Genomic DNA, 14,593 nt, shown 5'->3' on the forward strand with positions numbered 1-14,593 from the left:
CAGGAGCTCCTTACTATCTCCTTCCTTATCTTGGTTATGAGCCAATTTTCTTCTGTCCTTTCTAGCACAAAGATCGTTCTCCTTGAAAGGGCAAAGAGAAACAAAACAGAGTCCAGCAGCTATCCTCTCTCTGGGTGTAATTAGTTGTCAAAGTCCAGCTTTTTCTAAGAATACCTTTTCTTGGGCCTTCCCCTTGGGTGGCTGAAAATACTCTTTTTTTTTTTTTTTAGCCTTCATTCCCATTAAGAGTGTTAATATTCCTGATGGTATTCTTACAGGAACATGCTATTTTGGGGGTGGGGGTGGAGGGTGGAGGTGTTCGTTCTCACGATCACCTGCCTTTGCTTCTATCTTCTGTACAAATCTTCGAAGAACCTAAGTTGGTGAGTTCCCTGTGTATCCACATTGGTCTCTTTGCTCATTTTTCCTCACCAAAATTGCTTCTTCTTGTATCTTCAGATATTTCTTCTTTTTTTTTTAGATAGTTCTTAATATAAGATCATAGATTTCAAGCTGGAAAGGATCTTAGAGACCGTTGAGTCCAATCCCAATGATGGGGTGAAATGGACTTTAGCAAAATCCCATGTCCCTGGTAGCAAATCTGTCTCTGAGCGGCCCAAGTGAGGAACGAGCTGACCTTTGTAGAGATATCTGGTGGATGTGTTGAGATACTCCGACAACATCAGGGTCCCCAGGGCGGTGTCACAGGAATGGCGAAGAGCTTGCAAGCTCAGTTTGTCTCCGAGGCAAGGGGCAAAGATTGCTGAAGCTGCTAACAGCAGGCTAAATTGCAAAAGAATTTCACAAAGAACCCGGAGCGAGAAGATAAATTTATAGAAAAAAGATAGAAAGATCAGGTGCTTCAAGTCCCCGGGGTAAATTTTAGGGCTTAAATAAGGCAGAATTGAGGAATGGTCTTCGTTGAGAAGTGTTGAATTCTAGGGCTCAGATTGTAAACTTCGGTATGTTATCTGACAGCAGCACTGTTTGTGGCACTCCCAAGGCCAGGAGCCGTAGGGTTCTTGCTGCACTCTCTACCCCAGACAGAGCTACCCTGCACTGATGCCCATAATTACCAGATACAATCTGGAGTTTAAGGATAGATGGCGACTCCCAGGGCCATCTGGTATAAACGGGATGGCCGGGACCACCCCCTGATGCACACAATTAGCAGTTAGCACATCTTGGCTCCTTACCCATAGAAAGTCCCATCTTCCCCTTTTTAATTGTGAGTCCATTAGAAACTTTGCCCACTTGTTAAAGTGTCATAGTAAAGCTCCGCCCCTTGACCCGGAGATGGTTTGAGCCTATGAATTCACTCCAGAGGACTCTCACATCCTAGCATTTTACAAAAGAGAAATTTCAATGGCTAAGGGCTTGTCCAAGGTCACACAGGTAGCTGGTGGTACGCTGGGGCTTCAAAGCCTGCTCCTCTGAAGTTCATTCTCACCCCTCAGGAAGCGATTTCCCCTCTAGAATTTCAGTTCACAGTTTCCTATCTATCCTTTCACTTTCTCTGACATCTCTTCTCAAAATCTGGAAGGGAGGGAAACCATTTTCTACTTACTTCCCTTTCACAAATGTAGATGCATCGGGAGCTTATGGGTATCCTTAGATTTTTTTAATGGCTAGGACAAAAGAACGAAGACACAAGAAGCAATGAGCCAGGGCCCTGAGCACAGTGTTTCAAGAGCCTATGGAGGAAAACAGCCCAACACAAAGTGCTTTTTAAGAGCTATCTAAGGGGAAAGAGGAGGGTCCGAGAAGGAAGAGAATGGTGGTGTCTGTGGGGGTCCTCATGGTGACAGTAGATGAAGGTCAGCATGTTATTCCTGCTTTGGTGTTTTTTTTAATCAAGGCGACTGATCCCCTTGCAGTACAGGATCACAACCAGCGTGGTGAGGAGGGACTTGAAACCTGAGATAAGTAAAATATACTGAGAGAGTTTTAGCTGTTCTTGAGGACATGCAAACTATAGGCTCCAGTTTAGGGGAAAAACCCCAAAATGTGATGGGTTCACACCTTGTCAGTGACCTTTGAAATAGTCAATAAATATATATTAAATGCTACTCTACTGGGCTAAGCTCTAGGAACCCAAATAAGAAAAAAGAAAGAATCCCTGTCCTCAATCAAGGAGATTATAGCTAAGGAGGAAGATGATTTGCAAAAAGAAATGGTGATGTTGGAGCCCAGGGGTTGAATCCCCCCGATATAGTGGGGTTTCAGGCTGGTGGGGTCTCACAGGAATTTGGACCTTCAGCCCATCTCCAAAGCAAGAGGCAATTTTTTTTATTATATTGTTGGCCGTGGGCTAGTGTGAAGGGCTGAAACTCTGAGTAAGTGCACTGGAGTCAGACAACCGAGCACTCAAGGCTAATTACCTATTGGGTAATACTCTGTTAGCATGTGCTTGGAAAATGGCCCTTCCCACCATTCTGTGCTGGCTCGATCTGTTGGTGTATACAGAGAATTGTGGGAGGGACTTGGGGGTGGGGTAAGACAAGCCAGGGTCACTTTGGAGGAGGAGGACGAGAAGGGAGGTTGGTGGAGAGTTTGTGCGGTTTTGTCCATCTCCTTTACTTCTCCCCCTAAAGACCAAGGACTTTTGCTGATCCTGACTCACAGCTAGTTCGAAAGGGACTTTAACCATTACCGAGAAGAAAGGCATGGGCCAAGTTCCCTAGTGGAACTCATTATCGAGAGGGGAGAAGCCATAAGGTGGGCTAAGTTCCTAATGAACTAGTGACTCTATAAAGCAGCCAAGTTCCTTATGCTGTACTCGGCTAATAAATCTCGGAGATCTCTCGGGATGCGAGGAGAAAGTTTACTTGGTTCCCATGAGCAGCGGCCCTCATTCTCACCATATGGAGAGGTGCAAGTGAGGGCCCTGAGTGCAGACAGAAGGGCAATAGATAGGTTCCCTGATGCAACATTAACACCCTTCCCACTCCCCAGGCTCATCCTCATTGACTGAGAATGGATCTTACATTATCGAAAACCACAGAGAATGGGGAAGCAACACAGAGATTCGGATTTAAACAAAGACATTTCTTTGACTGACTGAGCTGGGTAGATAAGGGCTGAGTCTGTCTGCTCTGCACTCTCCCAGAATTGCTCCCCCACCCCATATCCTGGAAGCTATTTGCCAATGAGGAAAGGCAGGGGAATGGGAACCTGATTCCATAGTTGGCTAATTTATAATTTTTCTTTTGAAGAAATATCACATTTTCCATTCAGCCATAACAAGAAGAAAGGTGCCATAAGACAGAGTTCCTAGAAACTTGCTGCTGCCATAAGGTGGGCAGTTCCTAATGAACCTGCGCCAATTTAGGGTTAGGGTTAGGGTTATGTTGTGATGCTTGCTAAGTGGGCTAAGTTCCTAAAAGAAATGAGTGAAGAAATGGATACCAGGAGGCTCTTTTATGAGAGAAAAATAACCTCAGGGTTGCCATGTACGGCCTGGTCTTCGCAATGGTAACTGAAATTGTGGAATCAAGATAATTTTGTCAATGCAGGGAATTCACAAAGAATTCAACAGGGGCCCTGGTAACAAAGGCCTGAGGACAACAAAAGGCCCATTTTTAAGGAGAAGATAAATCCTGTTGATGCCCCTCCCTGCTTGCCTTAGGGAGTGATTCAGCCTCCCCAGTGTAATGCAAGCCCTCTCCTCATGGTCCACCTAGCGATCAGGAACCTGGGTCTTTTGCTGGGGTCTGTTCATATCCATCAGTAAAGGGAAAGGGGGCAACAGGACTGGAAAAGGGCAAATTCTGTGCTGATTCTCAAGAAAGGGAAGGGGCATTTGTAATGCAAACTTTCCCTCCAGGGTCTGTGACTGGTCAGACCCTGAGAGCGGAACAATGGAAGTTCCCATCCCACCTCTGAGCTGAGCCTCTCACCTCCCTGGGCCTTGCTCCCCTGGGCTCCCCACAAGGTTGGAGCCCCCAGGACTCTCCCCAGGTGCTGGATCAGCCCCCTAGCTCCCCGCTCTCCTTCAGGTCCATATGCTTCCCTCTCTGCTGCCCTCGAGGGCGGCCCCTCCCGGGCCCAGAAGGACCCAGATCCCCAATTTCTTGGCCCTCCTCCTGCCCCTGAGACACATACTGGGTGCTTTGACATTCCTGAGTCTTTCATAGCCGATAAGTTCTGGCAGACAGAAGGGGAGGAGGGAGAGGAGGATGAGGAGAGAGAGGAGGGACAAAAACAAAGGTAAAAGTGAAAGGTAAAAACCTCCTTTCAGACCGGTTTGGTCAGGACTTCTGGGAGTGAAGGAGATGCCCCCAGAGGTCCTCCTGCCTTTCCAGATCCCCTTTATTTGTTCTAAACTCTCCAGATCAGGAACTCCTTGCTTTTCCTGATTGCATCCCAGGGCCCAGCGCAGAAGAGTGTGGCCTGGGCCAGTCACTTTACTTGAGCCCCAGATTAAGTATTAATTATAAACATGGATGAGCTGAAGTTGCAGGAGCCTCTGAGAGTGACTGGGCCCATTCCATCTCCTGCTGTGGGGCAGAGACTTGGGTGGAAGGAATTTGAGGGACATGGGAGGGACAATAAAAAGAAGTGAGGGGGGTCAGCTAACTGGCCCAGTGGATAGAGGAGGGAGGACCCGAGTTCAAATCCAGCTGAGACACTTAACACTTCCTAGCTGTGTGACCCTGGGCAAGTCATAACCCCAATTGCTCCCCAACACAGGAAAGAGAAGCGAGGGAAGGTAGGGAGCATCCGTCCTTTTCCTCTATCTTTCTCCCCATCCTGGTCTTATCCCTGGATGCCATGTCTTGGCCAAGTGGTCCTAAGGAGTCACTGTAGGGAGACGAGGAACCAGAAGTTGCACCCGCCCCCCCCCGAGGAGTCCCTTGGGCAGCGTAACCCAGTCGGGAGCATCCGCAATGGGCCAGCCAAGAAAGGATGAGCTTCACGAGTGAAAAAAGGGACAAATTAAAGAGCGGGGGGCGAAGGAGATGGAGGTATCAGACTTGATCATTGGAGTAGGGAAGAGAATGGGGTCAGGATGACCCCGAGGTCAGGAACAGGAACAGGCTGGAAGGATGGGATGACCCCGGACAGAAAAGGCAAGGTCAGCAAAAGGGCGAGGGAGGGAATGAAATCTCGAAAGGGGCAATCTCTGGGCCCCGGCCGCGACTTTGTCCTTTCTTTGTGTCCCCCGCACCAGGCCATGTTCGAGCTGGTCACTTCCGAGGCCTCGTACTACAAGAGCTTGAGCCTGCTGGTGTCTCACTTCATGGACAACGAGCGCCTGAAGAAGATCCTGCATCCCTCCGAGTCCCACATCCTCTTCTCCAACGTCCTGGACGTCATGGCTGTTAGCGAGCGGTAAGTCCCGGGCGTCCCGCCGGGTCTCCAGCCCAGCCGCTTAGGAAGATCTTGGGTGTTTAACGAGCAACGCTTGAGCACTTGTTGTGTGCCAGGTGGAGGCGGGGAGGAGTTGGAGAGACGGGGCTGGTCTCCGAGTCAGGAAACCTGGGAGATGTGGGACCGAGCTGTCTTAGCCTCTCCCCATCAGGATCTTTAATCTGGGCCCCACGGACCCCAAAGAGTCCTAAATGGGGCTTGGACTTGGATGGGAAAAACAATGACATCGTCCTTGTCACAAATTTCTAAGGGAAACAGAGTCTTTCTTTCGATGACAGTCACTTATTTATTTTTGCTGCGGCAGCTCGGGGTTAAGTGACCTGCCCAAGATCACACAGCTAGTAAGTGTTAAGTGTCTTAGGTCCCGTCTAGAGGTGCTCCATCTGTTAGAGCGCCACCTGGCGGCCCCTACGGCAATTTTTAAAAGCATGAATATTATAGACAAGAAGCTGATCTTACTTACGCTGGGGCAGGTCGTTTCCACACTGGGAGTTCCGCAGCAATAATTACCTATGAGAAGGAGAGAGGAGTAGATAACTTAAGACCCCGGGCCTTGAAAGACCACACGGCCCAGTAGAAAGGACCCTCAGTTTCAAGTCTGAAGTCCTCGGGGCAAATGTCGATTCTGTCATTTACTAGCTGTGTGACCTTGAACGAGACGTTTCCTCTCTGGGCCCCTCAGTTCCTCCCCGGGAGAAATGAGGTCATTGGCGTAGTTGCCACGATCCCCACCACGATCCCCCCAAACACAATGAAGAACGACCCATTGGCCGGCGCGTGTTTGCCGTGAGAGTGCGCTGGGGGCCATGTGGGGTCATGTCACATGGTTCTGTGACACACCGGTCCTGGGTTAGAGCCGAGCCCTGGGGCAGAGTCAGGGACTGACACGGCCACATCACAAAATCCCCAATTGCTTCATCATCGAATGACATTTACCAAACGGGCCCGTGCGACGGCCTCCCGGGCTCTTCCACCACTGGCCGTGGGCCACGATCATGGATCGGCCCTGCGTCAGTTACATCGCGCCCTTTCCCCTCCCCCTCCCCCATTTTGAGCTTCTTGTAGGCAAATCGCTCTTAGGTGACTTTATTTGATCTAAACAGACCAGAGTCAAATGGACCCTTGTCTGGGACGGCACCTCAGCTGCCTGTGGGATCCTCGGCCCATAGGTACTATAATTATGCCCATTTTACAGACAAGGAAACAGGTAAAGTAAGTCACCCAGTGTCTGAGGCGGGCCACGGCGCACATTTATGCGACTCTCTAAGATCTGTCCTTCATTAATATGGAACTAGGTTTGGCATGACTTCTCGGGAAGGGGGTGCTGCCGCTTGCCTTCACGATGAGTGGGCGCGAGGCCGGAGGAAGGAGAGAACTGGGGATTTAAAATCGAAATTTAAAAAGTGAATGTTAAAAAAAAAAAGAAATTCCATTTTGCCGTCCTGGCAAGAGATGGAAAACTAATCTTTCTTCATTGTTATCCCTGAGAGGTCCTAGGGAATAAGGGAGAGAGAGCTGACCTCCCAGAGAGAAAGACTTGGATGCGAGGCCCATCTGTGGCGCGTTCTGCCCGGCTGGCACTGCCCGCTTGGCTTCTCAGGGTATTAGGCCACTGTCTTAAGAAATGCTCATGCTTTGGTTCAGTGGATAAAGGACCAGCCCTGAAGTCGGGAGGACCCGAGTTCAAATCTGACCTCAGACACTTGACACTTCCTGGCTGTGTGATCCTGGGCAAGTCACTTAACCCCACTTGCTTTAGCCAAAAAAAAAAAAAAGAAAAAGAAAAAGAAAAAGAACTGCTCCTCTGCATTAATGGAATTTTCTCATTGACATTTTCCTGTACTAATGAAATTTGAGGTTCTGGCCTCGAAAAGGAACCAGTGCTAAGAATTATCACCTCCATTTTAACAGTTGAGGAAACTGAGGCTGGTATGTGGAGGTGATCTTTTCAAGGTCACCATGTAGCAAATGGCAGAGCTGGGAATTCAGGGAATCAGAGAACTTCAGAGCTGGGAGCAAGTTCAGGGACCATAGTCTTAACCGAGACACCCAGCCAGCTCTCAGATCACTCGGAAGTGAGCCTCCGCAGAGGCTGGCAACCTTGGGGGGGGAGGGGCTCCTCTGCTCCAGTCTGCCCTTGGGTAACTGGTCCCCTGCCCAGCCCTGCCCCGAAGTGTTTTTTTTTTTTTTAATTTTTTGCTGAGGCAATTGGGGTTAAGTGACTTGCTCAGGGTCACACAGCTAGGAAGTGTTAAGTTTCTGAGGTCAGATTTCAACTCGGGTCCTCCTGACTCCAGGACTAGTGCTCTCTCCACTGCACCACCCGGCTGCCCCTCGAGGTGCTTTTAAGGAGGCTGACTGAGGGGGCTTTCATGTTTCGGTTTCCCACCCAATGGCCTCTACATGTGTGACCATTACACAGATACCCAACACATACATACGATGCCTTACTACTAGTATGTAGATGTGACATAAAGCTTGTGTGTGTCCTTGTGTCCATTTATGCATGTGTGTGTGTAAGAGGGGAAGCTGTAAGAGGGGAAGCTCGAAAGCAAACAGGAGAGTGGGAAGGAACCGCCGTCAGGTTCGTTAGATTCATGTGTGCGCAGATTTAGAGACGGGAGGGATTTTAGAGATCATCTTTTCCAACACAGTTATTTTTACAGATGGGGAAACTGAGGCCCAGAGGGGAGAAGTGGCACAGAACCTGTGGTCATAGCTTTAGCATGGGAAAGGACCTTCTAGGTCTTCTAGTTCAATATCTTTGTTTTTACAGAAGGGGAAACTGAGAGTCCAGAGAGAAAAAGTTCATTAGAACAGAAAAGGATCCTTGGGATCACCCAATCCAACTCCTCCATTTTGCAGGTGGGGAAGTAGAGGCCCACAGCGGGAAGTGACTTGTTCAAAGTCACGCAGGTTACAAATGGCACAACCAGGATTCTTCTGACGCCCAGTCCTTCCCCACCCCAACCCCCCATCGTATCCCACCGCCTGTCCAACTTGGGCAACCACGGGCACTAAGGGAGCCCGTCATTTATCCATTGTCTTAGATATTACATCGTATTTTCCATTCCGCACGATTTTTAAATGCGCCCCGTGGCTCGTTTTCAGGCTGCGGATTATTTTAACTTTGTATTTTTCCTTTTGCTGCACCTCGAGAGCTGGGGGGAAGGAGAGGCTGACAGAGGAAAGAACCAAAAAACTATGATTAGCAACTTCCCGGGGAGGCAAAAATTGTCCAGTGATTCCTCCCCAGGACAACGCAATCCTCTTTTCCGTCGCTGTCTTCCCGATAGTTGCGTTCCCAGCTTTCTCCTTGATGGGATCCGTCAGCGAGGGAGGGGAGGAGGGGGGAGAGGCTCACGATGAACAGCCTCCGGTTCCCGGGCCCCATTAGCAAAAATAGCAGCTGACATTCAGCGTCGACAATGTCTCGTACGCGTATTCTCTCAGCCGACCGTCACCACGGCCCCGGCAGGTACACGCTATTATTATCTCCATTTTACAGATGTGGAAAATAAGAATCAGAGAGAAGTGAGCTGGCCAGGAGCACACAGCCAGGAAATTGAATCTGAGGGGAGATACCCCTTCTCCTAAATCAGTTCTGGTCCCACCGGGCCACATTTAAGCCTTTAAGTTGCTAAGAATCCCAGCTCCGTCCGAGCTGGTTCTCGGATCTGGGGACGGGAGTTCAAATCCTGCCTCATCCACTTATCAGCCGCTCGATCGTGGGGCTCTCTCTGGGCTAGAAGTGATTGCGAGGCAAAATTTGCTGTTTTTCAATCTGATTCTTGTAAGAGCAAAGTAGGGGGAAGGAGGCTGCCATAAGACAGGGCACTGGCTGGCCAGGACACATTATGCAACGATGGAAAGAGGTGAAACTCCGGGCTCTGCTCCACAGTCCCATTAGGGGCCTCGGTTTCCTCATCTGTTAAAAGAGGAGGAAGACTGGAGAGCCTGGGAGCTCTAAAGCTACAGTTCCATGATCCTACCATCAAACAGGATTATATTGTGAAGTGCCGAGCACAACAGCTGCCGCATGGTGGTGCTTAATGAATGCCTGTTCCCTCCCCACTCCGTGACCCGCCAGTGTGCTTCTGGACAAGTCCATTAATTTCTCTGAGCCTCAGTTTCCTCACCTATAAAATGAGGCGTTTGGACGAGCTAAGGATGCGCTTCCTGTCCTGGGTCCCAGCTGGGTAACCCATCCGGGCCTCAGCCTTCTAGTCTGTGAAATGACGGAGTTGGATCAGACGGACTCGGGGCTTCCTCTCGGCCCTGGGTCTGCGATCCACCATAACGACAGGGAAGGGAAAACAGTCCCGTCCTAACTGGGGACTACCGGTCGGTGATTTCAGGTTCCTCCTGGAGCTGGAGCATCGCATGGAAGAGAACATCGTCATCTCCGACGTGTGCGACATCGTCTACCAGCACGCAGCCAATCACTTTTCTGTCTACATCACCTATGTCTCCAACCAGACGTATCAGGAGAGAGCGTACAAGCAGCTTCTGTGAGTTCCGTGGGGGGCCCCAGGGATCTGGCTTTTTAAAGAAAGTGTGTGTGTGTGTGTGTGTGCGCGCGTGTGTGCGTGTGTGTGTGATGGAGAGAGAGACAGGGACAGACAGACATAGAAGCGGGGAGAGAAAGAAAAAAGAGATCAAGACAGAGGGAGGAGAAAGAGACAGACAAACAAAGACAGAAATGGAGATGAAGATAGCACATAAATATAGAGAGACAGAGACAGTCATAGAAAAGGGAAAGAGACAGAGACAGACAGAGAGGGGAGAGAGGGAGGACAGATAGAGATGGAGACAGAGAGAGAGAAAAAGAGAGAGAGAGAAACAGAGAGTGAGATGGGGGAGAGAGAGAGGGGAAAGAGAGTGAGGGAAAGACAAACAAAGAGACAGAGATGGAGACAGAGAAAGAGAGATAGAGACAGTGCGGGGGAAAGAGAGAAAGGGAGAGATAGACAGAGACCAGAGAAACAGAGATAAAGAGAGAGACGAGACAGAGAGATCAGAGACAGAATTGGGCATCCTCTGAGAGGGGGTGATTTTTAAAGCCTTAGTAGCCCCTGAGAAACCCCGAGAGACAGAGACCAGAGAGACAAAGACAGAGACAGGGATCAGAGAGACACGGGTGGAGTCAGGGTGCTGAGAGCAGGAACATGGGACTAACTGGTTCTGACAGGGGAGGGGAGGCACGGGCACATCTAATAACTGGGATCACGGAATGGGGAGAGGCACCCAACATTCTGATGATGCCTAAGATAGAAGGCTTTCTCCTTATCTGGGTCATCATGATTAGGAGTGAGGGATGGTTGAGCAGAACAATTAGAAACGGAGGCAGAACAATTAGGGAAACTGAGTCAGGACAATAAAAGAGAACCGTGGCATAACAGATCAGAGAGACAGAGGCAGAGAGAGAGAAGCCTGGAGGAGATCCATTTTAAGGGGGCACATGAATGAGGAAGCCCACCAAAGGAGAGTAAGGAAAATCAGAAAGGCGGGAGAAGCATTTGGGCAGGGGACCCCAGGGCGAGGGAAGAAAGCCCCCAGCAGAGCGTCCAAAGCCTCAGCAAGGACCCGGAGGATGGGCCTGAGCCTGGCAGGGCTCCTCTTCCCTTTCCCTGCCCCAGGTCCCTTCCCTCCTGGGGGCCGAGGGCACTGCCAGGGGTTCAGCCTTGGTGCCCCCGGGGGTCCCCTCCCAGGGCGGAGCGCTCCGCGGCTAGAACTCTGGGCAGGAGGCCGCCTGAAGCTTGGATGTTTAAGACTGGGAGCATTTAAGTTCAGAAGAGCTGGGCCTGGACTGTCCCATCAGCCCCGGGGGCAGGAGCGGCGCCTTAGTGAGAAACGGGGGCAACGGGCAAGGGCAGGGCCGGCTTGGGGAGGCCCGACTGGGCCTCTGTCCGTCCCCAGTCACGCCGGCGGCCCCTCCTCCCCTTGGGCCTGTCCCCCACTTGGGCCCGTCGGGTCTCATTGGGGGAAACGAGCCCCGGTTGGAGCGGCCCCGCGCCCGGCCTGGAGCCGCCTCTGCACCAACGAGCCCCGTTTCGAAACAAGCGGCTTCCGCTGGGCCTTTTGGACCCAAACGCGGAGCCGCCGGAACTCTGGCCTCTGGGAGTTCTAATCTGGGAACCCGCGGGGCGGGGCCGGGAACCGAGGGGCGGGGCCGGGAACCCAGAGCAGCTTTAACGGGCTTAGGCGGGTGAGGGTAAACGGGATGTGGGAGAGGAGGCTCCTGGAGCCGCCGGGGCGGGGGCTCAGAGCGGGCTCCGGGGCGGACTGGCGCCTCCTGCAGGCTGAGAGCGGCCGCACCACTCACCTGCCCAGAGCTTTTCTGGCGGCTTCTGATTTCGGGCCTGTGCTCTCGGGGACTGGCGCTAGATGGGGCGCGGGGCTGGAGCCCAGGCCTTCCCGGCTCCCGGGCCAGCCTGCAGCCGCAGGGCGGAAACGGGAACGGATTCTAATGTAGCCCGAGGGGCTTTGGGGGCGGGTCCTACCCTCATTATAATACAGCCTAAGGATCTTTAGGGGGCAGGGCCTTCCTACCTCTTGTTTTACATTTAAGGTATGTGGGCTCAGAGAGAAGAGACCCGCCCCCCTCCCACCAGCTAGGAGTCAGTGAGTCAGTCAACAAGCATTTATTAAACACCTACTATGTGCCTCACACTGAAGCTATAACGAAAAATAATTTATATCTAAAATTACCAACAGAGGGAAGGGACGGGAGGGAGGAGGGGCCGGAGGCTTCCTGCTGAATTTGGGATTTGAGCTGGGATTTAGTGGTCAGGGAGGGCAGTGGTCCAAGCAGAGGAAGAACAGGGAGGTGGGAGGTGGCAGAGGGACTGGCCTCTGGATGGGAGAATCCTGGGGGGAAGCTGTAAGAAGTCCGGGGAGCACGTGGAAGGGACTCGAGCAAGCCGGGGATTTATGTGGGATCCCAGGAGCGAGAGGGAGCCACTGGAGCTTATTGAATGGGGGCGGGAGGAGGGCTTTGGTGGGTGAGTGGTGGATGGGCTGGAGGCAGATAATGGGGTGGGTTGGGGAGGGGCAGTACCAGGGTGGGGGCAATACCAGAAGAGAGAAGGGGGCATAGACATGAAGGACGCCCCCCATGGGAAATCTTATTATAGGCAAGGGAGAGGGAGAGGAGGGGATGGTGGAAGTCACAGATACCGCAGGCCCCAAGCAGGGCTCTGACTCCACGTGCCATCCCATCACCGTGCTTGAATACCTTCAAAGATGAGGCGATCACTACCTCCCAGGGCAGCCCAGCCCTCTCTGAGAGATTCTCCTCTTTAGGACGAGTTTCCAACTTTGAATCTTCATGGTCTGTTCCACAGACGCTCCCTCCGGGGCTAGAAATCAGCTCTATGTCCTTTTTAGGCGTCTCTTTCCTCTCCTGCTGGCCCCCCCGGGAATGGTCTTGGGCCCTCCACCATCCCTTGGCCGGGCTATGGCTGGGGCTCCCCCGCCAGAGGGAACGTGGCCAGGGTCGGGGAGCCAGGCTGACTGTCTCCTCCCTCCTGAAGCTTGGCCCCCTTCTTGCTGCCTGAGATGGCCTCGGATTTCGGTTCTCCTGCCTCCTGCTCATATTGAATTTGCAGACCCCTGAGACCCCCGGCTTTTTTTCATGAACAAATTACCCGAGTGCTAGAAAGACTTGTCCACACCCTGACAAACTGACAGGATAAATAGCCTGGAGCTCATGACTTTTTTTTAAGTGTAACTAACTGGTTAAGAATTTGTTTTAATTATATGTCAAAATTTCCACCTAAACTAAAGTATGCTGGGAGAATTGGGGCTCAGTCCCTGGATCTACTACTTCCCAGCTGTGTGACCTTGAATAAGTCACTGACCTGCTCTAGACCTCAGTTTCCTCATCTGTAAAGTGAGGGAAGTAGAGGAGACCATCAACCAACATTTATAAAGCTCCGGCTCTGTTCCGGGAGAGCCTCCGGGCAGGGCTCCTTCTGCTTGTTTGATGGGTCCCGGCCCCCCCAGTCGGGGAAAACCTAAAGGGCCCGTCTCCGAATCGTGGTTTTTCGCCACAGAAAACAAAAAATTCAAGGTTACCAAGCGAACCGATGATAGTGAAACAGGCCCCAAAATGTTCATTACAAAGGTCCAGGCCCCTGAACTGGGTCCCGGGGCTCAGTCTGATGTATGAAATGGGAAGCAAGTCTTTTGGCGGGAGAGAAAGAGAAGTGGGTGTAAAGGCCCTCTTGGGGGTCCCGTCCACTCTCGGCACAGCCCGCTCTCATTTTGGACCCTTCCCGGCCCTGCCCCTGAGGTCGGCACCTTCGCCAGCCTGGAGAGAGCCTCGGCCCCGAGCCCTGGCCCAGCAGGCCTTGCAAGCCTCTCCGAGGCCGCCCCTCCCCTGGCACAGGCAGCTGGGCTCTCTTAGTCACAGGGCCCGAGTCAGTGCCCTGTTCCCAGGACTGCGGCCTCCTGCCCCGCCAGCCTCTAATGGAGCCTCTGACTCAGGCCTTGGACTCGGCCCCGCTCTCGGCCAGCCCCACGCCCAGCGCCCGCTGCGGAATCTGTCCGTGTTCACGTGGGATGGGCTCCGGGGAGCGGACTCGGCCCCTGGAAGTGGTTTCCCATTCCTTGACCCCCCACACCTGTGAAAGCCTCCAGAGTGGGAACTTCTCCCGAGGAGGACAGAGGACCGATCTGGGGCGTGGGGAAAGGCGGGATCTCCTGGAAGGCAGGGAGGGTCCCTTCGGTCCCCAAGCAGCCCCCACGTGACATTCCCTCTCTGCCCCCCAGGCAGGAGAAGGCCGCTTTCCGGGAAGTGATCTCCCAGCTGGAGCTGGACCCCAAGTGCAAGGGGCTGCCCTTCTCCTCCTTCCTGATTCTGCCCTTCCAGAGGATCACTCGCCTGAAGTTACTGGTACAGGTAAGCCTCTGGCCCTCCTTCCGCCCTGACTCAGTTTCCCCTTACCACGGAATTGTTCTCTGTGAACACCCAAGGAGCGTGGGGCTACTGCACCCTCTACTCCCAGGACTAGAGCTGCCGTTCTGGGGGGACCTCGGAAGCCCTGGAGTCCAGTCACCCATTTTCCAGGTGCAGCAAAGTTCGGGGGCTTCCCCCAGAGACTCAAAGGCAGGATTCAAACCCAGGCCTAGGGACTTCAAAGCTCTGTCTGCTTGGTTCCTTTCTTAGCCATCCTTGACTGAGAGCCAGAGAAGGGCCCATAGAGTCCATCTGGTC

General features: G+C 52.3%; 1 protein-coding gene across 2 annotated transcripts in view; it reads left to right on the forward strand.

The window, feature by feature from the left end:
* The window catches only part of NGEF (neuronal guanine nucleotide exchange factor), a 66,083-nt gene that overhangs the window by 36,054 nt on the left and 15,436 nt on the right, over positions 1 to 14,593 (forward strand). For both annotated transcript variants that reach the window (XM_051999322.1, XM_051999323.1), the window contains exons 4-6: positions 5,174 to 5,334; positions 9,732 to 9,884; positions 14,149 to 14,278. In XM_051999322.1, the coding sequence (XP_051855282.1) occupies positions 5,174 to 5,334; positions 9,732 to 9,884; positions 14,149 to 14,278 (444 nt within the window). The remainder of the gene's footprint in view (positions 1 to 5,173; positions 5,335 to 9,731; positions 9,885 to 14,148; positions 14,279 to 14,593) is intronic.

This window comes from Antechinus flavipes, chromosome 4 (assembly GCF_016432865.1).
Source record: "Antechinus flavipes isolate AdamAnt ecotype Samford, QLD, Australia chromosome 4, AdamAnt_v2, whole genome shotgun sequence".
Lineage (NCBI taxonomy): Eukaryota > Metazoa > Chordata > Mammalia > Dasyuromorphia > Dasyuridae > Antechinus > Antechinus flavipes.